This window comes from Megalobrama amblycephala, unplaced genomic scaffold (assembly GCF_018812025.1).
Source record: "Megalobrama amblycephala isolate DHTTF-2021 unplaced genomic scaffold, ASM1881202v1 scaffold518, whole genome shotgun sequence".
Taxonomy (NCBI): Eukaryota; Metazoa; Chordata; class Actinopteri; order Cypriniformes; family Xenocyprididae; genus Megalobrama; species Megalobrama amblycephala.
This window is the reverse complement of record NW_025953432.1, coordinates 21,581-48,439: the sequence shown is the minus strand read 5'-3', so window position 1 is coordinate 48,439 and position 26,859 is coordinate 21,581. Positions and strand designations below refer to the sequence as shown.

The 26,859-nt window shown below is 38.9% G+C and overlaps 2 protein-coding genes across 2 annotated transcripts; one reads left to right on the top strand and one right to left on the bottom strand.

Annotated features, from left to right (window-relative positions):
* Positions 1-8,586: 8,586 nt before the first annotated feature.
* LOC125261877 (ecto-ADP-ribosyltransferase 5-like) lies at positions 8,587-9,800 on the top strand. The gene is made up of 2 exons (XM_048180438.1): positions 8,587-8,706; positions 8,786-9,800. The coding sequence occupies exons 1-2, from the start codon at positions 8,656-8,658 to the stop codon at positions 9,575-9,577; spliced, it is 843 nt and encodes a 280-aa protein (XP_048036395.1). The 5' UTR covers positions 8,587-8,655; the 3' UTR covers positions 9,578-9,800.
* A 2,851-nt stretch (positions 9,801-12,651) lies between these two features.
* LOC125261878 (erythroblast NAD(P)(+)--arginine ADP-ribosyltransferase-like) lies at positions 12,652-14,075 on the bottom strand. The gene is made up of 3 exons (XM_048180439.1): positions 13,989-14,075; positions 13,712-13,799; positions 12,652-13,634 (listed from the first exon to the last, which is right to left on the bottom strand). The coding sequence occupies exons 2-3, from the start codon at positions 13,760-13,762 to the stop codon at positions 12,906-12,908; spliced, it is 780 nt and encodes a 259-aa protein (XP_048036396.1). The 5' UTR covers positions 13,763-13,799; positions 13,989-14,075; the 3' UTR covers positions 12,652-12,905.
* Between the last annotated feature and the right edge of the window lie 12,784 nt (positions 14,076-26,859).

The window sequence follows — 26,859 nt, the reverse complement described above, 5'->3', positions numbered from 1 at the left end:
ATGCTAGTAGTAAAGAAATTCAAAATACGTTAGCAGTATATGATGTTATTGATAGCCACGCCCTGTCTCATTAGAATAATGCAACTTTGATACTGAAAGTACATTTCCTGTCTGCAAGAGTAACATAGTAATAAAAAGAAAGACACAACTACAGATATTAATTTGAAAATGTTTATTGAAATATATAAGAGAATGATATATTTTGTACAAGAATGATATATTTGTACAAGAATGATATATTTGTACAAGAATAATATATTTTGTACAAGAATGATATACTTGTACAAGAATGATATATTTGTACAAGAATGATATATTTGTACAAGAATGATATATTTTGTACAAGAATGGCATATTGTACGAGAATGGTATTTTTGTACGAGAATGATATTTGTTTTTGTACGAGAATGGTATTTTGTACAAGAATGGTATTTTATACGAGAATGATATCTTTATACGAGATTGATATTTGTGTATAAGAACAGAGGTATTTGATCAGGTCAATAGAAAGGATGTGATCACATCAAAATAAAACAGAAAAAAAATAGAAAGAGCCTAAAAGTATATAGGCTATATTAACCATCAAAGAATGAACAGACAACTGTTATTGTAATGACTTTATTAAAGTATATATTAATTACCAAAGAATGAACAGACAATTGGTATTGTAATGCCTTTATTGCATGTATTAATCACTTTTTAAAGAATGAAAAACAACTGTTATTATAATGCATTTGTTAGTAACATGCTAGTAGGTTAGAAAGGAACTAACATGTATTAGAAAGAAAGGCAGTCTTACCGTTGAAGGATGTCTTGATCAGAAGTGCGGGACGCAGCAGAGGAATAGAGTCCAGAACAAAGAGACAGGCCTCTATATATAGATTCAGATGAGGGGAATTCCCAAGAAGATGACATCAAGTGGTCAGATAGTCTATAAAAGGCTGGACCATGAAGAGAGTAGGAGGGGCTGCTTCACACCTGAGGCTGTACCTCCGACACCAGAACCAGCTGATGATGCCTCCATCGCTGATATTGCCTTGACTGAAGAACTTTTCAATACTTATACTTTATTTAATTACTTGTATAGAATGTTAGTAGAATATATGTAATGTTAGTAGTATTAGTGTAATAAATAAATGAACTTATAGCTTTATAACTAAACTTGGCCTCATGTGGCATTAATTTAAGTCGTTGAGCCTGAACAGACCACGGAGAAGTCTTCTGTCTGATTGTAAGTATTTTTTAAAATGCTTATAATTTAAGTCAGATTTGACTTTCTTACCTAACCTGAGAATAATAAAAATAAGGTAAAGGTGCTTAGAGACGCATCGCAAAACAATGACTTTGGTCAAAGATGACTAAAACTTTACGAAAGAAAGACTTGCAAGATACAGAGGAACTGAAGCTCAAAAACATGATATCAATCAACAGACAGAGAGGAGTGATAAGAGCAGAGACATGATTAGTCTAAAAAAAGCAGAACGAATTACATTGTGACAAACACACAACATGAAAAAGACAGGCAAAATAGGCAGTGCTGTTAGTTTAAAGTGTAGCAGGCTGTTTGTTAGAGGAAACTGTGTAATATGTGGATGTTTTGGAGAATACATATGGTGGGACGGTCCAGCTAAAGATAAACCGTAAAAAGGATCTTAAGGAAAAGCCCCTAGAGGAACCAAAAATTAAGTGCAGTCAGTATAAGGAGCATCCCGGAGCAATAAAGGGAGCACTATGTGTCATATGTGAGGAATGCAGAATAAAGTATCCCAAACTAGAGGTAATAATGACTCAAAGAACAGGAAATCCGAAGGATTGAGTGAGTGTGTATGGACAGGCTTGAAATGGATAAAATGCGAGGAATGCATTAGTGATATGGAAAATGTTTATCTCCGATCGAAGATGGCGCCGCTGTATATGGCTCGCCGTCCGCGTCTGTTGAGTTTGCTGTTCATTATTGTGTTTCTACTGTTTGTCATTCATGATGGGTCATCACTACTACTAATCGTCTGACCCTGCTGAAAATACGGGATACTGTGAACAATTTGCCTCAATGTGAAAAAAATGGGCATTCAAATACACCGCCACCTCTGCTTGCTTCTGTGCCGGCCTACCTATGGCGTCCTGTCTGTGCGTTGCCTCGCAACAAGAGGCGCAGGAGACGCGGAAAAAGAGGAGGTGGATGATGGTGAAACTCAAGGCTTACCTGGCTTCCTCGCGTATGGATTATTCTGGCTGTTCCCTGAATGGAATACCCACGGATTGTACTGGAGTACTGCTATCGGTGGCTCCGACCAGCTCTCCCTGACGTCGGGTGTTTGCTTCTGTGTCTCTGGCCTGTGAGGATCCAGGCGCGGGGCTGTGTGCAGGGGAATCTCCGCCTGCTCAGTCATGCCGCTCAGCAGACTGTACGCTGTAGGTCAGTACGTACAGCCCTGTTAAACACTCGTTCACTTACAAATAAGACCTTTATTCTGAACGATTTGATTTCCACTCACGATCTGGATTGTCTCATGCTCACAGAGACCTGGCTAAAACCAGGTGATAACAGCGCTTCCTCCTCCCTCCTCCCTCCCGGCTGTTCTTTCCTGAGTACGCCGCGAGTGTCCAGTCATGGTGGTGGCCTGGCTTCTGTTTTTAAACAACACCTGAACTGCCGTTTGCTCCCACCTAAGAACTACAGCAGCTTTGAGCTTCAGCTATCTTTGGTTCAATTTGCATGTCCTTTACTGTGTGCTGTTGTCTATCGCCCTCCGAAATATAATAAAGACTTTATTCCGGAGTTCTCAGAGTTGCTTGCGGAATTACAGACACAATATGACAGTTTGCTGATTTGTGGTGATTTTAATATTCACGTTTGCTGCCCAGCCAGTCAGTTGGTTGAGGAGTTTCAAAGCCTTTTGATCTCTTTAGAGCTGACACAGTCAGTAAACGCCCCCACGCATCAGCATGGATATACACTGGACCTGATAATCTCTCACGGACTGATTGTATCCATCTCAGAAATAAGTGACATTTGCATTTCAGACCACTTCCCTGTTATATTTGAATTTAAAGTCCCTCTCCCTGCAGCCAAATTTCTCATTCCAGCCGGTCGCCGCCGCACCATCACGTCCACCACAGCTGGAGAATTTGCTGCTGCCTTCATGAACACCACTCTTTATTCCCAGGACATCATGGTCTCTCCTCTGTGCACAGAGGACTTCATCTTCTCCTTCCATTACACCTGCTCAGAGATTTTTAACAGCATTGCTCCTTTCAGATGCATATCTGTCAGAACCAAACCAGAACCCTGGCTTAATGACACCACCCGCGCCCTCAGGCGGCAGTCCAGACAGGCTGAGCGCAAGTGGAAGAAGGACAAGTTACACGTATCACTGGGTATATTGAGGGACAGTCTCACTGAGTATCAAAATGCTGTTAAAGCAGCTAAATGTCAGTATTTGTCAAATGTTATTTCCACCAGCTGTAATCGCCCGAGAGTGCTATTCAGTACAATTCAGTCTGTTACTAATCCATCTAGTAATGTTCTGCAGCATGCGACAGAGTCAACCTGTGATGATTTTCTCCATTATTTTGTTGACAAAGTAGCCTCTGTTAAACAGGGCATTAACAATATGTCTAACAGTTTAGACTTGTGCTCAGGGGCGCCGTTGGCACGGGGGACAGGGGGGTCAGGACCCCCGCAGTTTTGAAAAGATAGAAGTCGACCCCCGCACTTTTGATAAGAGCTGCTTCATTTAGTCACACTATATAATCTTTTAGCTTAGGATATTTTCTTTCAAATGAGACCATTCTCACGTTTCTGTGAGCTTCCGTTCGTAAATAATCAACTGTTTTGTCACGGATGTGAACAGGAAATGCGCTCTCGAACGGAGAAACATGCGATCTCCAAACCATCGATCAAAGCGTGCTAACGTTTTAGGACAGGTCGATGTTATATAAATCAGGCCCGAACGTTAGCGTTTGTCAATCAAGCCAAACCATCCATTCAGAAACCGAGAAATTCGACACTTTAAGGTAAGGAGGCTGATCTCTCAGGTTGACGCGCGAGCTGGCTTGACTGAAGTTTTCGTGAGGATTTATAGTTTATGGACTGTTTTGATTTCGGTAATTACATCTTGAAAGGCAAAAGCATTGATGGCATCTATAAAAGAGATATCTGAAATAGAAACGAAAGTGATATTGCCTCATCCAGTGGAGGACGCACGAGAGGAGATCTGTATACTGTAATATACTGTATACTGATCTGGTATGTGTATACTGTAATACTGCGTTTACAATGCTTATCAGTGGTGTGCACTTTGATCGTGAAAGTGAAAGTGCCTTTTGCGGTCGCATCGCGGTGCTCCCGTGTTCCCGATGTGAACGTGAGCTCCAGTCCATTAAAATTTAGAGCGGTTAAGGCCCGGGTATACTTCATTTCCCGCGTTCCGTTCAGTCTCGCGCAAGCCTTTCAGAGAAACTCCTTTGCCCATGAGCGCGGAAAGACCACGGGAAAGACGCGTTCGGCGCATGCATATGTGCACCGCCCGTTGTCATAACAACCCCCCCCCCGGAAAGCAGTTTGGTCCCCCTCACTTTGAAAATGTCTCCTGCGCCCCTGCTTGTGCTCTTCTTCTGTACTCTCTGTCTTTAAGCCAGTGTCACTGTCTCTCCTCGCTGAGGTGGTCCAGGGGTTGAGACCAACTAACTGTCCTATGGACATTATTCCTTCCAAGGTGCTTAAACAGGTTTTTAAAACAGTGGGGCCATGTCTCCTCTTGTTCATAAACAGCTGCCTCAGCTCAGGTTCTGTACCAACAGCATTCAAGCACGCTGTGGTCAGACCTCTTCTAAAAAAACCAACCTTGATCCTGCTGTCCTGTCAAATTTTAGACCTGTGTCCCATTTGCTTTTCTTGTCAAAGGTTTTGGAAAAAATAGTCTTCATTCAGTTAAACTCTTTTCTAGACAACAATCAAATCTTTGAAAAATTCCAGTCTGGCTTCAGAACACGACACAGCACTGAATCTGCTCTGCTGAAAGTACAGAACGATATTCTCTTGTAACAGTTTGGTACAAACTGTCCCTGGGGTAATTTTCCTCCCTGTCACTAGGGGGAGTTTTAGGTGCATAACCATGCTAGCTTACCCGTTTATAGGAGAGTGAGTAAGATAGTAGCCAGGTGTGCTGTAGCAGGGCTAGGAGTTCATCTCTGGCCCTGTCCCAAATGGCGCACTTCATGTGGACTTTCGGTCTCGTGGACTTAAATTGCGCGTGCTCGCCGAGTCTACGAGTCCGTAGGCCGTCCCATTCAGCATTTTAACGCTCTGAAGTGTGCTCAGCAGCGCCCTCTTTGTACCCTTGAAGCGGTCTTCCGCGAAGCCCGCATAGATGCAGGATCCGCACACTTTAACTACCCAGGGTTCCTTGCGAAATGCCAATCAGACAACGGATGGGAGGAGATTTCGCTCAAAAGCAATTGATGACATGGCTGAGAAGAAAATATTTAAGTGTAGGTATCATTACGGTTTTTATGACCTAGGTGTACATTTTACCAGTTGTTACCTACAGTTTATACAAACATTATGGTCATCGACCAGTGGTTGATATCTCAAACATAATAATAGCGCGCTGAATAATACGATCGCATTATGATTCATTAAATAAATAGAACCGAATGTCAGGGCTTTACTGAGTCATATGTAAACCTAGTATTTATATGTAAACCTGTAAATTCATCTGAAACTCACGCACATGTTTATTATGTGTATTATTTACTTAATGCACTAACGATTTGACAAGTTATAACATTTAGCTACAAAGTCAATAACTTTTATTTCCTTACCCTTTCCTCTGTGCATAACATCAACATTTGTATGCACGAAAAATAATCTCGTATTCGACTACAACGTCGGAGCGCAAAAATAAGATTTTTCTGCATGGCAAGCCATCTCGCAAACACAATGGTAAAAACAACAACAACAACAATAGGCAGCATATTCCCCGAACCTGCAGCTCCTGTCAAAAAACAACCAGACCATTATTTCCGGCCTGACGATCGAGTCTGTCCCAAAAATACCTCTCAATGCGCCCTCGTGGACTCGCGCCAAGGACCCTATAGGTCTGCACTACATGACGTCACCAAAGTGTGGACTCTGAGGAAGTCCACAAGTCCAGAGTGTGCCATTTGGGACAGGGCCTCTGTTTAAGCCCTTGTATGGGCCATATTTTGAGGAACATCATTGTTCTTTCAGCTCAATGTAAGTGTTATTTTTTTTTGGTTCCGTTGGTTGGATTTTGTATATGCATAAAGGAATGTTTCAGGTTTGGTCTGATTATTGTTTAATTTTGTTTGTATACAGAGGGTTTTCTTGGGTGATTGTATGGGCTGTACCAATCATCAACCAGTGTTGAAATCAGTCTTGAGTACTGAAAAGAGAAAAGACAATTTCATCCTGAATACTTGTTTGGACTGATATATTCTTGTGATGTTCCTTGAGGCATGTTCTAAAAGGAGGACTGGACTCTTAATATGGACATTAACATTGTGGGTTCCATCATCAATGTTCATGTGTATAATGTGTCTACTCCTGTAAGAAGAGGGTTGCAGGGTAGTCTGGTCTCATGCCTGTTTGGGGGTTAAGTACAATGATGTATTTTTTCTGATGAATGTTTTGTTTTGTTTTGTTTTGTTTTGTTTTGTTTTGTTTTGTTTTTCTTTTCTTTTCTTTTGCATGGCAAAAAGCTCGTGGTTTAGTTAGCAGTAGTTGGAACGCAACAAGTGTGGGCCTAGATAATGACAGCTAAGCAACAGCAGTATTGATTATTCCTCGACACCAAGATGTCATGCAGGAATAGAGGAAGTTCAAAGCAAACGGTTGCTAGTGGATCCAGGGAGTCTGGGCCATGAACTAGAGAACCTGAAAATGTGCTTTGATGACAACGGATGACCAGTGAAACCAAAGAAAGGGAAAGGTTTTATCTAGTCAATTGTAACCATTGATGGTGATAGAGAACAAATAATGTCACAAAGAGTTGATTTCCCCAGGCGAGGCGAATGTGATGAGGAAAATGGTAATATGAGATGCCAGTTTGGACAAATTGACGAAGAACGTTGGCTGAACGAAATAATACAAAAAGTTACCAGGGTCGGATGTGTGTCGATAGACTTCTGGCAGGAGGGAAGCCCTCAGAAAAAGAATGCTAGGGCAAAGCAAAAACCTTTTATGGAAGGTGAAACAGAAGATCTACCGGCACGTAGATTTACTTTGGAAATTACAGTGATTGTGAATTTGACCACAACATCAGAACCTCAAGTCAGGAATTTCCATTTTAAATTAAGGGGATGGAGGGGGCCCCCGGAAAACTCCCATTAATTGTTTTGTTTTTATCTTTCAGGAATTATGAAATTGGATGATGGAGAAAAATGTGAAGAATGGGCAAGAAAAATTAAGAAATGGAATGAACCATGCCTGCCCAAACCTGTATTACTGGCAATTTTGATAACCGGGACCATGGTCCTAGCAGGAATTTGGCCCTTAGTTGATTTTGCTACAAAATTGATAGTAGTAGACCAAATTTACATACAAGAAGTTCATCTTGTACTATGTCCTGCAGAAAAAAAACATGAAACCCATATATTATCATACAACCCCAATTGGGACATATTGTAAAATGCAATAAAATAAAGAATCTGTAATTTGTATAATTGACAAAGGTACAAAGAAAGAATTTCCAATGTTTTCATTGTCAAATTTAAATGTATTTTGTAAATATAAACAAATTGATTTTGTTGGATGCAACACACTCTAAAAAAGTTGGGACAAAGGCATAATAAAAGTGAAAAGATTATAGAAAATCCAAGTTAAACTGTTTTGAATCCATCCATAATTATCAGGTGAACTCACACAAGGAGAAAGTTCTAGAGAGGCCAATGAGTTCTCTGGGCCTGAGCTCATCTTAAATAGTCCAAAGACAGTGGAAATGGGAAAACACACATCAAAGTTTCAGTGGCAAAGACAAAAGGGACCAAACTTTCATCAAGTGCAAAAACAAACGTCTCTCATGTATATGGGTGTAAACAGCATGGGTGACTCGCATATGTGTGAGAATACTATTGAGGTGGATGCATATATTGGGATTGTACAGAGACATCTTTCTTGGTAAGTCCATGGTAATTATCCTGCATGGTTTGATAGACACATGTGGATGTGACTGACTGGCCAGCAGATCTGTAATGATCTTGAAAATGTATGACTCTTCATGAAAAGGAGAGTTACACGACGATGGTTATGGACCAATGAGCAGCTGAAGTCTTCTATCAAGTGATTTTAGGCAAAAATTATCATCCCCAATTCCAAAACAATTAAAAAGTGCAAAAGTTAAAAAGAAAGAAGGTAAAAAATGACTGGTATTGCTATCATTGTGGGGATTATTTGGTCCTTACAACACAGGGTTTACCAGGACCACACACACACACACACACACACACACACACACACACACACACACACGCACACACACACTGGGATAATTTAAAAAAGTTTGGCAATGAGCGACCTCCTTTACTGATCTCTTGTCATTGCTCCTGAAAATAACAAGGTAAATTTGGAGGTAAAGTAAAAGACTCTAATAGTAAACATACAGTACTCCTGAGGGATTTGACTGAATCAAGATGCTGCTGATCATTGAAGCTCTTCTTCTCATTTCATCTGCTCTAGGACAGGTAAGCTTGTGTTCTAGTATGAATATTACAGACATGAACACTGATGATGATGTGATCATTATGATTCCTGTCGCTGCAGGATCAGAGAGATGCTGTTGAAGGACTGATATATCCACTGGATATGGCACTGAATTCTGTTGATGATCAATATGACGGTTGTACAAAAGACATGGCGAATCTGGTGAAAACTAAATATCTAGAGAAGGAACTGTCTTACTCGCCTGAATATCAAAAAGTTTGGAAATTGGGTGAAAAGAATGCCACGGCTCCAGGAGACAACTTGACGAAGAATCATTCAGTTGCCATTTATGTGTACACTAACTCAGCTTTTAAAGTATACGCTGATTTTAATAATGCCGTTCACAATGGTAAACAAAACTACACAGACAAGTCCTTCATGTGGCATTCACTTCACTTTCTGTTAACAGACGCGATACAGATTCTGAATAAAACACAAAACAAATGCTATTCCACCTATCGAGGAACGAATGTCCAATTTAATAGAGATGTTCTGAACTCAACGATTCGTTTCGGCTCATTTGCATCCTCTTCTCTTGATCGAACATTAGCAGAAGGTTATGGAAATGTTTCTTGTTTTGAAATCAAAACTTGTGAAGGTGCGAATCTCACACATTACTCAAGGTTTCCTGAGGAGGAAGAGGTGCTGATTCCTCCATATGAGACGTTTAATGTCACTGCCGTCAAGAGAAGAGAAAATCTCAGTGATCTCTGGTGTGAGACTGTGTTTGTGTTGAACAGCACTGGAACAAGAAGTGATCTGAACTGTGCATTATGTGACGGTGGAAACCGGGCTGCTTTTGTTAATGTTTTACTAACATTAACTTTACTTTACAAAGTGCTAACCGGTTAACTTGCATGCATATAGCTACTGCATGTATCTCATTGTTATTAAACAATTATTGTTTTTGAAATGCATGTAATACACCAAGTGATCTTGTTATATAAACATGTATATTTTTTGTGAAATGTTGCAACATGCTCTAACATGTAATATGACTATATGACAGCTTAACTTTTGACTTGATTCTGATCTAATGATAAAGAACAAACTAAAATATTGTATCAATAAAAGCTATTTATTAATTAAAAGATGTACTGTGGTGCTTGACAGTTATGTCAACCATAAATAGTTATGAAAAGTACTACTGTAACACACACTATAATAATTAGTACACTTTGAGGCCATGGTTGCGAGCTCTGAATGCACTTGTTCAGTGTGGTCACAGCGCCACCTGCTGGTCATTGTCTACATTAAACAATAAAAAAACACCCGAATTAGAGGTAATATTCTCATAACTTTGGCAAGGTTCTCTCAAATTTATTTTATTAAACATTTAGAATGACAACTAATTTCAAATGAATAAGGTGGTTACATGTGCTTCACTGACTTCTTACATAACATAAATTTGAAAAAGCTCAATGATGAAAGCAAAGGATCAGAAAAGCCATTCGCTTACAGTCAGATGATAATGACGTTTGAAACTAAGGGAAGAGGAAGGTAGCTTGTTTTATATGGCTGATTATATGCATGTTGTGGGCTATAACAGCTGAAGTGTGACTGTGATGTATAAAATGTTTAAAATATTGAGCTCATCATGATGCAGTTTTTGTTATGTTTGTCTGTGTTTGACTTCAGAACACACAAGCTTACCTGTCCTCGAGCAGAGAAGAAGAGCTTCAATGATCAGCAGCATCTTGATTCAGTCAAACCCCTCAGATGAAGAACAGATGCTGAAAGACAAGAAACACAACTCACAAATAGTATATTTATACCACTTCCATAGGAATATGTGATTTCCACAATGACCCTGACCCTGTACTTTAGCCTCAAACTTACCTGAAAATACTGTAATCTGTTTTTGTCAGAAGATCAGAAAGTAATTTGCTTTCAGTCAGACGACAACGCTTCTTCAAACAAACATATGAGGATGCGCTAATGTGTGTTTTCTGATGAATAAGAGCTGAGGTGTGATCTTGATGCATTCAGCTCATCTAAACTGTCGATTTCAACACAACTCTTGTGAAGGTCTATGTGTGGTTTCACACTGGCTAAAAAACTTTTGCATGTCTAAGTTGAACTTTGAGCAGCTCTGACTCTATGAAAGTTACAGTTGGAAGACATTTTCTGAATTAAACAGAAGAAATATTAATGAAATTATTCCCGGCCCCATCCTCCAACTCTTCTCCCCTGTTAATTCTTGTCCTCACTGTCTCTATCTCATAAACAAGGCCTTGCAACTTATCTTTAAAAATGTTGTATTAGATCATGAATCATGAAAGATCATGTAATTGATCTCCAACCCTCCAACAAACCTGAACCAGCTAATCAAAGGCTGTATGTGAAATCATCCCTTTACCATTAAACAGGGCAATAGTTGACAGGATAGCCAGCAAGAATATACCCATAATGCACTGGGAGGATCGTGCCGAATTAATTCCCATGTCTCACCTGAATCTCCCATCAATCTGCTTTCCGATTTGCTGGTCCAATGTGGGTACAGCATAATATAATACAGGTACAAATTCTTTTTTAATTGATTTTTACATTTTTATTTAAGGTTTTTACATGCTAGTTTCCATGACAGAGTTCAAGATAAATCTTTCCATCACTACTGGACCTGCCAGTTTGCTAAGTTTCATTCAATCCCATAATGCACTGCAATAATGAGAATAATGCTCCCTCCCCCCACTGGATTGCAGGACAATATTTTTGTAAATAAAGTGGTAAATTATGTTGGGGTGTGGAAAGACATGGGTTTGAGTAATTAATGACATAATTTTTGGGTGATCTCTTTAATTTAAGGGTAATAAATATATGAATGCACAAAAGCAGAAGTTTCTGTTCCTGAAGGCCTTTAACGACAGACGTTATCTTGGAGGTGTTTGAAAGGCAAAATTTCGCTCCTCAAGACTGAGATATGCGCTTGGTGACCAGAAGAGTAAAGTTTCTAGAGATTTCAATTTTGTAACATTCATCTCAAGTGTAACCTTTCAAGTAAAGCCAAGTCAATGTCTCTAGTTACAGGGGTTCGAGGAAATGATTTCATTTGAGTACAAAACTCAAAGAAGCTCTCGTGAACCATGCAGAAGAGTTTGGCGACAGAGATATTAGACCTGGCTTCAGGATGATCAACAAAGAACATGTCAGGATTCTGCTTTTCTTTTGACCTTAAATTAATGTACAAACATAAATTCTAGACATTTTGCAGAACAAACTCTTAATGGCCTCTCTAGGCCAAAGAAATGCACTCAGATGTGTATAACTACTGAAGGGGGAAAATTCCATTAATTTTGGCAAAAATTTGATCTCATTATAATATTTGTAGGTGAACCGGCCACTTGAAAAACCTAAAACTGATTATGTGACTGCTGGTTAAAAAATGCCATCAAAGAATATATGTGGGTTCTAGCTAAATATACTTTTCTTTACAGATGGTAATGTTACATCCATTGCACAGTTGTCTTTTTATTAAAACAACTTCTTGTTTGCATGTCCTCAACTCAAGCTCAACACTTTACCCTAAAAATACCAACAAACTCTAATACATTTATTTAGACAATTATTCTCCCTGTGCAAAGCCTTATTCTCCAAAAGAAAACCTTTTCCTAGTTTCTCTAATGCTGGTTTAACACAACAGAATATAACAAAATAATTAATAGACAGTGTAAATTAAAGTAAAATGGTTTAACCTGATGAGATTACAGTGAATTTTGTTGCAATCTCTTGTTTTAATCAAGTAAATAAAAAAAAAATTAAAAAAGAAAAAAAAAAAAAACAGTGTACAAGCAGCCAGATCAATTTATTTTTAAGTGCATACAGCTCTGGAATAGTAAAAGATGACAGAATTTTCATTTTTGATTGAACTGTATCTTTAATCACTAGAAAAAGACAAAATCACAAACAAGAGTTGCTGAATTCAGCAGTTACATGTAAAAAATGGTAAAGTTTATTTTAAAAATTATTTTGATAAACACAGCAAATGACTGTTTTGTACAAAATTGTTATTTTTTGAAAACATTTTTGTTACCAAACTGATGCCCTTATCAGTACAAAGCTTCAATTTTTTTTTCTTTTTTTTTTTTTAACTTAAACCTTTTAAAGCTTGATTATTATTTAGAATTAATCAATCTATTAAATCTTATAATTAACAGAAGCACCTTTTAATATGAATAAAGTTTTAAAGATTGGCTTTGTCCTTTTGTGCAACCGCACAGTTCAGGTTACTTATTGTTCCAGTGGTGTTCAACACAAACACAGTCTCACACCAGAGATCTTTGTAATCTTTCCTTTTCTTGACAGCCTTGACTTTAAACTTCTCATATGGAGGAATCAGCACCTCTTTCTCTTCAGGAAGCTTAGAATATTTTGACACATCAGCACCTTCACAAGTGTAGATCTCAAAACAAGATTCATCTCCAAAAATTTTTTTCTTAGGACAAGGAGAGGAAGATGCAAGCGAGCCGAAACGAACCTCTGTGTTCAGAGCATTCTCATTGAATTTAACTTTAGTGCGACGACAAGTTGAATAACATTTATTTTCTTGTTCTGTTTTGCTCTTCAGAATCTGTATCGCATCAGTTAACAGAAAGTAAAGTGAATACCATTTGTATTTTTTGTTTTTGTACTGTTCTTTACCACTACGAGTGTCAGAATTGAAGTCGTTGTATACACTGGCATCACTGTACACATAAATGGCGATTTTATGATCCTTTGACAAGATATCATATGGGGGTTCGACTTTTACTTTTTTCCAAGCTGCATTAAAAGTGGGTGAAGTATCGAGTTCATTCTTCAGATACTTTGTCTCCACGTCCTTTTTCATGTTCTCTTTACAGCCCTTATATTGATCATCGACAGATTGCGGTGCCATATTCAGTGTATATGTATTGTCGTCATCTCTGTGATCCTGCAGCGACAGTAATCATAATGATCACATCATCATCAGTGTTCATGTCTGTAATATTCATACTAGAACACACTTACCCGTCCTAGAGCAGATGAAATGAGAAGAAGAGCTTCAATGATCAGCAGCATCTTGATCCGGTCAAATCCCTCAGATGAAGAACAGATGCTGAAAGACCAATAAAAGGGTTTAACAAATACAAAACACATCACTGCAATTGCAATATGCTGCACAATTAAACCATTACACAATACAAAACTATTTTACACACCATCATCAACAACAATAATAACAAATGCAACAAGAAGACATAACAGTTAAGATAAAACAACATGTCAGAGTAATCTTTTACTTTACCTTAATTGTCTTTATGTGGTTGTCTTTTTGTAAGGTTCTTCAGGAGCAATGACGAGAAAAGAATTGCTGATGACAACAGCAGTTTTTAAACCAAAAGATGAGGAAGTTTGCTTTTTTTTAATTTTTTTTATTCCTTTTAATATTGCATAAAAGTGTGTGCGTTAGATCATGATGCATGGACCATCTAAATAGCACAGTCATCTAATTACTAAATCTTATAAAGGTCTGGTCTGTGTGGTTTCACACGGGACAAACTTTTTCTGTATTTGCATAAAAGTACTTAAGATTAATTTGCCAGCTTGTACAACTATTAAAAATGTAATTCCTTTCTCAGGTCCTCATTTATTACATAATGCAATGAGATATATTTAGGTTTTCTGAAAATTTCAGCATTTGGATGTGAAACTGCACTCATGCATAATCTGTTCTTAAATAAACACGTTTTTGGTTACCTTTAGGCCGGGGTGCCTAAACCTGCAAATGTCCGGCAGAGATTAACTGCAAACCTAATTAAACACACCTAAACCAGTTAATCAAGGTCCTCAAACTCATTACACAGCGAAAAACCCCAGTGTTAAACTCCTGCTCTTAAAGATGCCATTGAATTGAAAATTGAATTTACCTCTGCATAGTTGAATAAGGAAATGACATATAGTGAGTCTCAAACTCCATTGTTTCCTCCTTCTTATATAAATCTCATTTATTTAAAAGACCTCGGAAGAACAGGCGAATCTCAACATAACACCGACTGTTACGTAACAGTCGGGATCATTAATATGTACGCCCCCAATATTTGCATATGCCAGCCCATGTTCAAGGCATTAGACAAGGGCAGCCAGTATTAACGTCTGGATCTGTGCACAGCTGAATCATCAGACTAGGTAAGCAAGCAAGAACAATAGCGAAAAATGGCAGATGGAGCGATAATAACTGACATGATCCATGATAACATGATATTTTTGGTGATATTTGTAAATTGTCTTTCTAAATGTTTTGTTAGCATGCTGCTAATGTACTGTTAAATGTGGTTATAGTTACCATCGTTTCTTACTGTATTCACGGAGACAAGAGCCGTCGCTATTTTCATTTTTAAACACTTGCAGTCTGTATAATTCATAAACACAACTTCATTCTTTATAAATCTCTCCAACAGTGTGTAATGTTAGCTTTAGCCACGGAGCACTATCAAACTCATTCAGAATCAAATGTAAACATCCAAATAAATACCATACTTACATGATCTGATATGCTGCATGACGAACACTTTGTAAAGATCCATTTTGAGAGTTATATTAGCTGTTTGTTTATGCAGTGATAGAGTCGAGAGCTCGGGAGGGGGCGGACAGCGAGCAATTTAAAGGGGCCGCAGCATGAATCGGTGCATAGTTAATGATGCCCCAAAATAGGCAGTTAAAAAAATTAATTTAAAAAAATCTATGGGGTATTTTGAGCTGCAACTTCACAGACACATTCAGGGGACAACTTAGATTTTATTACATCTTGTAAAAAAACGTTCGATGGCACCTTTAAAAAGCAGAATCACTGAAAGAAAGAGTCTATTTAAGTCACTATTATTGTGATCGGTGTTTGCTATAGTTGAGCTCTGGACACTTTTTTTTTTTTAATGATTTAGACACACATCAAGACATCAAGAATCAGTATATGAATCTCAACAATGGTGATAATCAAAAAGCATTTTGCAGTACATTTTGGGTGCACCAATCAAAATGCCCAGCATGCATTGCTGTGTAGAAACTTACAGGAAAGTGTTTTGGAGCTGGGTTGGAGTTAAATATATATATACACAGTACAGTCCAAAAGTTTGGAACCACTAAGATTTTTAATGTTTTTAAAAGAAGTTTCGTCTGCTCACCAAGGCTACATTTATTTAATTAAAAATACAGTAAAAACAGTAATATTGTGAAATATTATTACAATTTAAAATAACTGTTTTCTATTTGAATATATTTCACAAAGTAATTTATTCCTGTGATCAAAGCTGAATTTTCAGCATCATTACTCCAGTCTTCAGTGTCACATGATCCTTCAGAAATCATTCTAATATGCTGATCTGCTGCTCAAGAAACATTTAATGTGTACAATTGTACAAAATATTTGTGTACAATATTTTTTTTCAGGATTATTTGATGAATAGAAAGTTCAAAAGAACAGTGTTTATCTGAAATCTAATCTTTTGTAACATTATAAATGTCTTTACTGCCACTTTTGATTGATTTAATGCATCCTTGCTGAATAAAAGTATTCATTTCTTTAATTTCTTTAAAAAAAAATAAAAATTCTTACTGACCCCAAACTTTTGAACGGTAGTGTATAATGCTACAGAAGCTTTGTATTTCAGATAAATGCTGTTCTTTTGAACTTTCTATTCATCAAGGAATCCTGAAAAAAAAGTACACAACTGTTTTCAACATTGAAAATAATCATAAATGTTTCTTGAGCAGCAAATCAGCATATTAGAATGATTTCTGAAGGATCATGTGACACTGAAGACTGGAGTAACGATGCTGAAAATTCAGCTTTGCATCACAGGAATAAATTACTTTGTCAAATATATTTAAATAGTACACAGTTATTTTAAATTGTAATAATATTTCACAATATTACTGTTTTTTACTGTATTTTTAATTAAATAAATGTAGCCTTGGTGAGCAGACGAAACTTCTTTTAAAAACATTAAAAATCTTAGTGGTTCCAAACTTTTGGACTGTACTGTATATATATATATATATATATATATATATATATATATATATATATATATATATATTAGAGATGCACTAATGTAACGGCCAATAAGTGGTATCAGCCGATAAAAGCTATATGAGTAGCACTTTATTTTACAGAACGTATACTTTTCTGGTACACATAGAGTAATTCTGTTGTACATACAGGTAAAAGAGTGGTGACACAAGGTACTTACCTGACATGTATGTACATGGAAACTAATAAGAAACACTGCTGTACTTTCCAGTGGTACATACATGGTAATTACCTTTGTACCTATAGACAAGTGTGGGTAATAACAGACACTTACTTATAGTGTCCGTATATGATAACTAACAGACACATCACTGTACTTACTCAAAAGAGCCAAATGAAGAGCAAGTAGACTACCAGGCAAAATGATTAGAAAAAAATTTAACAGAAGCAGTTAAACAGCAGGTAAGAAAAATAAAACAGGGCGAAGACCATAGCCGTTATGCAAACCGCATTATGAAAGCAGCAGAAGCTGCAAGACTTGAGAAACACTCAACTACACAGTTAGTTCACACTTGTCCTGGCCATGCAATTACAGCCAAGGCCTTAGAAAGGTCCAGAGAACTCACAGGTACAGAGGATAAGTATGCCCAATGGAAAAAGGATTTGATAGAAGCCCAAAAAGATGGGTGCCAATTTTGAGTATGTGGCTTTCGATAGAAGCCGACGTCCCTCATGAAGATAAAATCAGACTGTTATGAGAAGTGGGCAGAAGTTTACCTGGAGGACACACTTTAGCCACAATACTGAATAATGCTAGTAGTAAAGAAATCCAGAATACGTTAGCAGTATATGACCTTACTACACAGCACGTAAAGACCAAAAAAGTAAGGCCTCAGAATAAATGAAGAACAGAACAGGGAGTGTATACAGGTTATTGTAGTAAACCCTTTAAATCTAAAAAAGGAGAGCAGAAAAAATATAATACTCGATTTCAGAGTAGACAGCATGGGCCTAGCCCATCGAATAGGAATAATCAAAGCCACAAAAACTGGGGAACAGGAAAACCCAGAATAATGAATAAAACAGTTACACCTGTTAAGAGTAGTTATATTCCAGAGGAAAATGGGCCCATATGGCTCCAGAAGAAAGAAAGAAAATAAAAGAAAAAAGGACAAATGGAGCGTATAACACAAAGAAAGTAAGAGGAAATAGGGTATTGAGCAATACTGGTTTTGAAAATGAACACAGATACACACAGAAGAAACAGGAAGCTAAAGACACAGCTGTAGTTTCTGCAAAATAGGATGAGGAAGGCCTACTGAAGAAGAATCTCTGTGATCCTCGTGTAAAAGAGGAGTCAGATCAGTTGTTTTTGGATATATCAGGAATTAAATATTTGATTGACACAGAGTGGAGATATCAACAACAGTAGAGCATATAGAACAGACTGGAATTATCCATGTCCAATCATATACCTGGCATAAAAATGATCTCAGGTGCTGAAAACTTGACCTTAAGAAAATCTTAAGGCTAAAAGAAGTGAATCAAAAGGAAGAATTATCTAGAATGGAAAAAGGAATGATAGGATAAAAATTGGCAAAAGCAGAAATTAACGGTGCCATCGAATGTTTTTTTACCAGATGTAATATAAGTCTAAGGTGTCCCCTGAATGTGTCTGTGAAGTTTCAGCTCAAAATACCAGGTTTTTTTTTTTTTTATACATTTTTTTAACTGCCTATTTTGGGGCATCATTAGAAATGCGCCGATTCAGGTTGCGGTCCCTTTAAATCGCGTGCTTGCCTTAAACAGTGCATAAACAAAGTTTACACAGCTAATATAACCCTCAAAATGGATCTTTACAAAGTGTTCGTCATGCATACTGGAGCAAGTGGTAGCCAGTGCAGAGAGATGAAGAGAGGCGTGACGTGGGCTCTTTTGGGCTCGTTAAAGACGAGACGTGCTGCAGCGTTCTGAATCTTTGTAGAGGCTTGATTGCTCATGATGGCAGTCCAGCCAGAAGATTTGCAGTAATCAAGCCTAGAAATGACCAGAGCCTGGACGAGAAATTGTGTTGCATGTTCTGTTAGAAAGGGCCTGATTTTCCTGATGTTGTATAGTGCAAATCTGCATGACCGAGCTGTCTTCGCAATGTGGTCTTTGAAGGTCAGTTGGTCATCAAGGATGGTGCATCTTGGTCACTCCAAGATTTCTGACCGAATTTGATGGGGTAATTCAGGATGTACCTAGCTGGATGCTGAAATCATGATTTAGAGTCGGATTGGCAGGGAAGACGAGAAGCTCAGTCTTTGCCAGTTTGAGTTGCAGATGATGTTCTTTCATCCATGCCGAGATGTCAGACAGCTTGAGATTCGTGTAGTTACTGTGGGATCATCTGGTTGGAATAAAAGGAAGAGTTGTGTGTCATCAGCATAGCAATGGTAGGAGAAACCATGTGCCTGTATGATGGGACCAAGTGATGTAGTGTAAATGGAGAAGAGGAGGGGTCCAAGAACTGAACCCTGAGGAACCCCTGTGGTCATTTGATGAGCTTTGGATACCTCCCCTCTCCAGGCAACTCTGAAAGACCTGTGAGATAGGATTCAAACCAGAGAAGTGGAAGGATCTGATGATTCACTGTGTCAAAGGCAGCAGATAGATCGAGCAGAATGAGAACTGATGATTTGGAATCAGCCTTTGCAATCCGCAGGGATTCAGTGACCGACAGCAGTGCAGTCTCAGTCGAGTGGCCACTCTTGAAACCGGATTGATTGCCATCCAATTGGTTGCTCTGTGAGAGGAAAGATGACACCTGGTTGAAAACAACTCGTTCAAGTGTTTTTGCTATGAATGGTAGGAGAGAAACAGGTCTGTAGCTGTCTACAAGAGACGTGTTTAATGTGGGTTTCTTAAGCAGTGGGGTTACCCGAGCCTGCTTGAATGTGTTAGGGACAATGCCAGTGTGGAGAGATGTGTTGATGATGTGTGTCAGTGCTGGTAAAAGTGTAGGAGCAATGGATTGTAGAAGGTGTGAGGGGATGGGATCTAGAGGGCAGGTGGTGGGATGACTGGAGAGGAGAAGTTTGGATACTTCTGTCTCACTGAGGGGGAGAATGAAGAGAGGAGGTGTGTGGCTGTGTGTGTGGTTGGTCTGAGTTCCTGTGTGTGTGGAGCGGAGAACTGACTGCTGATGGTAGATGTTTTGTCAGTGAAAAAGTTAGCAAAATTATCAGCAGTTAGAGATGAGGTGGGTGGAGGTGGAGGGGGACAGTGGAGAGAATTGAATGTTTTGAAAAGTGAGCATGTGTTTGAGGCGCTGTTGATTTTGTTGTGGAAATAGGAAGATTTAGCAGCATGAATTTCAGCAGAAAAGGATGAGAGCAGAGATTGATAGCTACATGGGTCAAATTGGTCTTTTGATTTGTGCCACTTCCTCTCTGCAGCCCTGAGTTTGGTCCGATGTTCACGAAGAACATCAGATAACCAGGGATTAGAGGGAGTGGCACGTGCAGGCCTGGATGACAGAGGACAGATACTATCTAGAGATGATGTTAAGGTGGAACCTAATGTGTCTGTTGCTGTATTCACATCCAGAGATGAGAATTGTGAGGGTGAGGGAAGGGAGGATGAAACAGCAGAGGAAAGATGAGAAGAAGAAAGAGAGCGCAGGTTTTTCGTCTGAAGGTAACTGGTAGAGGGGTTGGTGGTGAACAAATGGGGAGTTGTAGATTAAAACTAATGAAGAAATGATCGGAGATGTGCAGAGGTTTTACCAAAATGTTGTCAGTGATGCAGTTGCGTGTGTAAATGAGGTCACGTTGGTTGCCAGATTTGTATGTAATTGAGGTAATGAGCCGATTGAGATCGAATGAAGCTACAAGAGAGAGGATGTCCAAAGCATAAGCCTTCTCTAGATGAATGTTGAAATCGCCAAAGACTACAAGTGGGCTACCATCCTCTGGGAATGAGGACAGCAGCATGTCCAGTTCCTCTACAAAGGTACCCAGTTGGCCTGGGGGGCGATAAATTACTACGATACGGATTTTGACAGGAATTGAGATTGTAATAGCATGAAACTCAAATGAATTGTTGTTGCAAAGAGAGGAATGAGTGGAGTATTTCCAATTGTCAGAAATGAGAAGACCTGTGCCCCCACCCCTCCCAGACTGGCGCGGGGTATGAGAGAAAGTGAAGTTGTTAGAAAGAACAGCAGGGGTTGCTGAGTCCTCTGGACGAATCCAGGTCTCAGTCAGGCCCAAGATATTAAAAGTAAAATAAGTAGCAAAGGCTGGAATGAAGTCAGTTTTGTTCACTGCTGACTGACATTTCCATAGACCCAATTTATTTTTATTCAGGTTAGTGAAAAATATGCACATAAAATTGAAGGAGGAATACATAAACCCCAAAGACAATATCCTATTAATAAGAAAAGATGGGAAGAATTGACACAAACAATAAAGGAGCTTGAGGAGCAAGGGATAATACAAGAAATCAAAGGTGCCGTAACTAATAGTCCGATATGATTAGTCCCCAAACCAGATGGAACGTTTAGATTAGTGGCCAATTTCAAGGCATTGAATAGAGTGACAAAGCCAGACAGATGGTACTTAATCAATGCTGGAGACACAACGGAAAAAAATAAGTCCGGAAAATACCTCTCCAAGATTGACCTAGCAAATGGTTTTTGGTCAATACCGCTAGATAAAGAGAGCCAGGAAAAAACTGAATTTACAGTAGGGAATAAACTATGTATATCAGAGACTGCCACAAGGGTACATGAATTCCCCGGTACATTTTCAGGCAACAATTATGGACATAATGCAGGGACTACAAGTAGAAATCTATGTAGATTATATTCTTATTGTTTCAGAAAATGAGGAAGAACATGTAAAAGTGGTAAAGGAAGTACTGCAACAGATTGCAACATCAGGTTTAAAGCTAAACATAAAGAAAATACAATTGATGACAGATATTTTGGAATTTTTAGGCTTTTTGATTACTGCAGGTAATAGAGGAGTTACCCAATCGATGAAAGAAAAAAATAAACCAGTTAAAAAAGCCAGAGACAGTAAGGGAGGTTCAACAAATGATGGGATTGATGGGATATGTTTGTGACATTATTCCAGAAGTCCACATTATTTTGACATTATAGTCAAATGTCAAAACCAATTTATTCCACTATAAAAGGGGGAATATTGAACTGGGGAAGTGCAGCAGATGAGTCATTGCAGAAACTGAAACAAGCCATTTTAAACTCGGGTCAACTCGAAGGTAGAGTAGATGACAAAAATCTGGAGTTAGACCTGTCAATAGATCCTATTGGATACCAATTAATAGCAAGGAATGAAGGAAGTAATATGCCAATAAGAATAATTACAGGAACATGGGAAAGCCCAGAGAAAAAGTTTACACCAATTAAAAAGTAAAAGATATCCAGAATTGAAGGGCCTAGCCAGAGGGAAGTTAATTTATATTAACATTGACGAGCCAGTAATGGCACACTTGAGTAAAAATAAAGTTATGGACAGTAAGGCCCAAACCACAAGATGAGAAAGATGGGGAAACATGCTGTTAGACCCAGACCTCAAATTTAGACACAAAGAACAGAAAAAGTTTTAGAAGAAAAAATTTGACTTGGTAAAAAGTACGATTGTTTATACTGACGGTTCAAAAACTCTTAAAGTTGAGCAGGCACACTGGGGTTCCATAATAAAACATAAAGGCAAGGAGGAAGATAGGAATACTGGCACTATCCAAGGAACGGCACAGACCGGAGAAGTTAAAGCCATGTTGGAAGCCATAAAAAAATGGAAAGCGCTAAACATAGAACAGGCGATATTAGTAACAGACAGTAAGTATGTCTTACAAATGCATTGCTGCAGCAGGGGTTATGCAGATACGGACTTCTACAAGTGCAGGTATTTATTAACCAAGATATCAGAACAGCAAACACATGAACAAGGGCACAGAACTACATCAACCTAACGACAAGAACGGACAGGGAGTGCAGGGAGTGAGTCCAACTTAAAGGGAGTGCTAATGACAATGAACAGGTGCAGGGAATCCATGGATGGTGGGAAAGCTGACGAGGTAAGTCCAAAGAGATGAAGAACAGGGAGGATTCTGGGAAACGGAGTCCAGGACAGGCGTGGTTGTAACAGTATGTTGAAAGAGGAATAAACCAAAATTTGGACATTTGGAAAGAAAATGGTTATACAAAGAGTAAAGTGAAGCCAATAGAACACACAAATATTTGGAGAGAGATAGAACAGAATATAGACGTAATGGATCTTATGGTAATCCATCAACCAGGACATAGCAAAGACGAAAATGAAATGGCGCAGGGAAACAACGAAATAGATAGATTAGTCCGGAAGCAAAGAATAGTAGTAATACAAGAAGCAGATATAGAAAAAAAAGGGAAACAGGGGAACAGATTACAGAGAAAAAAAAAAAAAGGGAAAAATCTTAAGTGATAATAAAATACATCTTCCAAATTGGAGAAAAATATGAAGTGGTAAGAAAAAATTGTGAGAACTGCATGAGAAAAGGATACCAGAAAACGTTAAAAAATAACTATGGATCCATAACCCCACAAAGAGCTAATGAAGAATGGACAATGGACATAGCTGGTCCCCTTAATCCTAAAACAAAGTTAGGACATAGATACATATTAGTAGTAACAGATAGTTACACTGGGACCATTTGGGCTAAAGCTCTGAAAGAAACTAGTGGAAAAACAATAGTTAAAGCAGTTCAAGAATTAATGACAGCCTGGGGAAGGCCTGAAAAAGTGAGAGTCGACAACGGAACTGAAAGCTCTTAAATAGATAGAGAATATGAGAATCAGATTAGGTCCTCAGCAAACAGGAACTAAGAATTTGTAGAGGTTCTCCAAAATGGAATAGTGTGGCACATGTAGTATTAACTGATAGTAGTACACAGACACGTACAGAAGAACAATCTGGAGAAGAGACTAGATTGTTAATAAAATATGTAATTAGAGAAGCTAACGGCAGAGGTGATAAAGAAATACATATGCCCCCAGTAGTGACAGAACAATGTCTAGAGGGACTTGTAGCTGGAATAATAGAAATGTCCCAAGAAATTCAAATGACCATAAATCATCTCGTTAAAGACAGAGATCAAGATAAAATAAAAACTCTTATTAAACAGCAAAAAGAAAGGTATGAAGTACAGCCAAGGCTAGCAGAAACTATAAGTAAGATGAAACCAACTGCACCTTGGGAAGACAATCTTGAACCCCAAGAGACTGGAGATCAAGGGTCACAAGAATGGCTGTCAGATTCTATTGAGCAAGACACAACAGAAGAGCGTGCCAGTCAAAGTAGTGAGTCATCAGATAACAATCTTAGAGAAGTAAGGTTAAGTAATAAGAGGGCAGGAGAGCTTGAGATCAGGAGGGTGTAACATCAGATAAAAAACGATTGGCCTGAAGTAAACATCAAAGGAGTAAAATACAAAAACCCAACCAGCAGAGAGAGAGGTAGATCATTAGAACGGAAGTGGGATCGAAAAATAATTGAAGGACACAGTCTAACGTATGGCCAAATGAGGTCAGCTAGTAGATCCCCATCAGACAAAAGTATAGCTAAGGCGGAAGGATGGTCAAAGTCTGGAAAACAGGACACAGGAGTCAGAATCTGAGGATAACATAGACAGTGAGTCAGGTACAGATGGAAGTGACAATTGGGAGGAAGAGCCCAGAGTACAGGCTAGGAGAGTCAGGATTAAATCATCCACACCAGTTCCAGTGCACAGAACAGATCCTAGACATTTCACATTCAATTCCTCAAAAGAGCCAAATGAAGAGCAAATAGACTACCAGGCAAAATGATTCAAAATAAATTGAACAGAAGCAGTTAAACAGCAGGTAGGAAAAATAAAACAGGGCGAAGACCATAGCAGTTATGCAAACCGCATTATGAAAGCAGCGGAAGCTGCAAGACTTGATGAACACTCAACTACACGGTTAGTTCGCACTAGTGATGGGCATTCCGGCTCTTTTTTGTGAGCCGGCTCGTTTGACTCAGCTCACTGAAAAGAGCCGGCTCTTTAAATAATAAATGTTTTAACTATGTCTTGGACTATGATAGGTGTGAAAACAATTTGTGAAATTGTGAGACATTGCGAGTATGATTTCATTTAATAATTTAATTAGAACTGTTTTCACACCTATCATAGTCAAAATCATAGTTTATTATTTAAAGAGCCGGCTCACGAAACGAGCCGGCTCTTCAAACGAGCCGGCTCACGAAAGAGCCGGAATGCCCATCACTAGTGTGTGCGCCTAGGCTTATATAATTATATTTTTTTGTGTTATTCTTTGAATTATTAGTCTATTGTTTTAAATAAAATTTAAATCATTCATTACATAATGATTGAATTTCTATAGGCTTTGTTTTTAAAAATAGAGTCGGCTCTTCAGATATGTGAGCCGGCTCCCGACGTTCACGTAAAAGAGCCGGCTCTTAGAGCCGGCTCGTTCGCGAACGACCCATCACTAGTTCGCACTTGTACTGGCCATGCAATTACAGCCGAGGCCTTAGAAAAGTCCAGACAACTCACAGGTACAAAGGATAAGTATGCCCAATGGAAAAAGGATTTGATAGAAGCCCAAAAAGATGGGGTGCCAATTTTGAGTATGTGGCTTTCGATAGAAGCCGACGTCCCTCATGAAGATAAAATCAGATTGTTACGAGAAGTGGGCAGAAGTTTACCTGGAGGACACACTTTAGCCACAATACTGAATAATGCTAGTAGTAAAGAAATTCAAAATACGTTAGCAGTATATGACTTTGGTCAAAGATGACTAAAACATTACGAAAGAAAGACTTTCAAGATACAGAGGAACTGAAGCTCAAAAACATGATATCAATCAACAGACAGAGAGGAGTGATAAGAGCAGAGACATGATTAGTCTAAAAAAAGCAGAACGAATTACATTGTGACAAGACAGGCAAAATAGGCAGTGCTGTTAGTTTAAAGTGTAGCAGGCTGTTTGTTGGAGGAAACTGTGTAATACGTGGATGTTTTGGAGAATACATATGGTGGGACGGTCCAGCTAAAGATAAACCGTAAAAAGGATCTTAAGGAAAAGCCCCTAGAGGAAACAAAAATTAAGTGCAGTCAGTATAAGGAGCATCACGGAGCAATAAAGGGAGCACTATGTGTCATATGTGAGGAATGCAGAATAAAGTATCCCAAACTAGAGGTAATAATGACTCTAAGAACAGGAAATCCGAAGGATAACTGTGAGTGTGTATGGACAGGCTTGAAATTGATAAAATGCGAGGAATGCATTAGTGATATGGAAAAATGTTTATCTTCGATCGAAGATGGCGCCGCTGTATATGGCTCGCCGTCCGCGTCTGTTGAGTTTGCTGTTCATTATTATGTGTTTCTACTGTTTGTCATTCATGATGTGTCATCACTACTACTAATCGTCTGACCCTGCTGAAAATACGGGATACTGTGAACAATTTGCCTCAATGTGAAAAAAATGGGCATTCAAATTAGGGCTGGGCCAGTAAAGCCGTAAAGTCTTTTCGTCAGTAAAGCCGGTTCTCTGATTACCGCTAAATCGCCATCACCTGCTTTCAAATGGAGCAGCATTTAATAGGCAGAGCCGTAGTTCACTGATAAGCTATGCAATATCGCGTTCATTATCGAAGGCGATTCATCTGCGATATGAACGCGATATTGCGTGGCTTATCAGTGAACTACGGCTCTGTCTATTAAATGCTGCTCCGTTTGAAAGCAGATGATGGTGATTTAGCGGTAATCAGGGAACCGGCTTTACTGACGAAATGCGCGTGACAATCGCATGCGATATATCGCCCAGCCCTAATTCAAATACACCGCCACCTCTGCTTGCTTCTGTGCCGGCCTACCTATGCCGTCCTGTCTGCGCGTTGCCTCGCAACAAGAGGCGCAGGAGACGCGGAAAAAGAGGAGGTAGATGCTGGTGAAACTCAAGGCTTACCTGGCTTCCTCGCGTATGGATTATTCTGGCTGTTCCCTGAATGGAATACCCACGGATTGTACTGGAGTACTGCTATCGGTGGCTCCGACCAGCTCTCCCTGACGTCGGGTGTTTGCTTCTGTGTCTCTGGCCTGTGAGGATCCAGGC

Excerpts from the sequence above, each read along its gene's own strand:
- LOC125261877 (XM_048180438.1), top strand. The coding sequence starts at position 8,656 with ATGCTGCTGATCATTGAAGCTCTTCTTCTCATTTCATCTGCTCTAGGA. Across the intron at positions 8,707-8,785 it reads TTTCATCTGCTCTAGGACAG|GATCAGAGAGATGCTGTTGA; the intron begins GTAAGCTTGTGT and ends CTGTCGCTGCAG.
- LOC125261878 (XM_048180439.1), bottom strand. The coding sequence starts at position 13,762 with ATGCTGCTGATCATTGAAGCTCTTCTTCTCATTTCATCTGCTCTAGGA. Across the intron at positions 13,635-13,711 it reads TTTCATCTGCTCTAGGACGG|GATCACAGAGATGACGACAA; the intron begins GTAAGTGTGTTC and ends CTGTCGCTGCAG.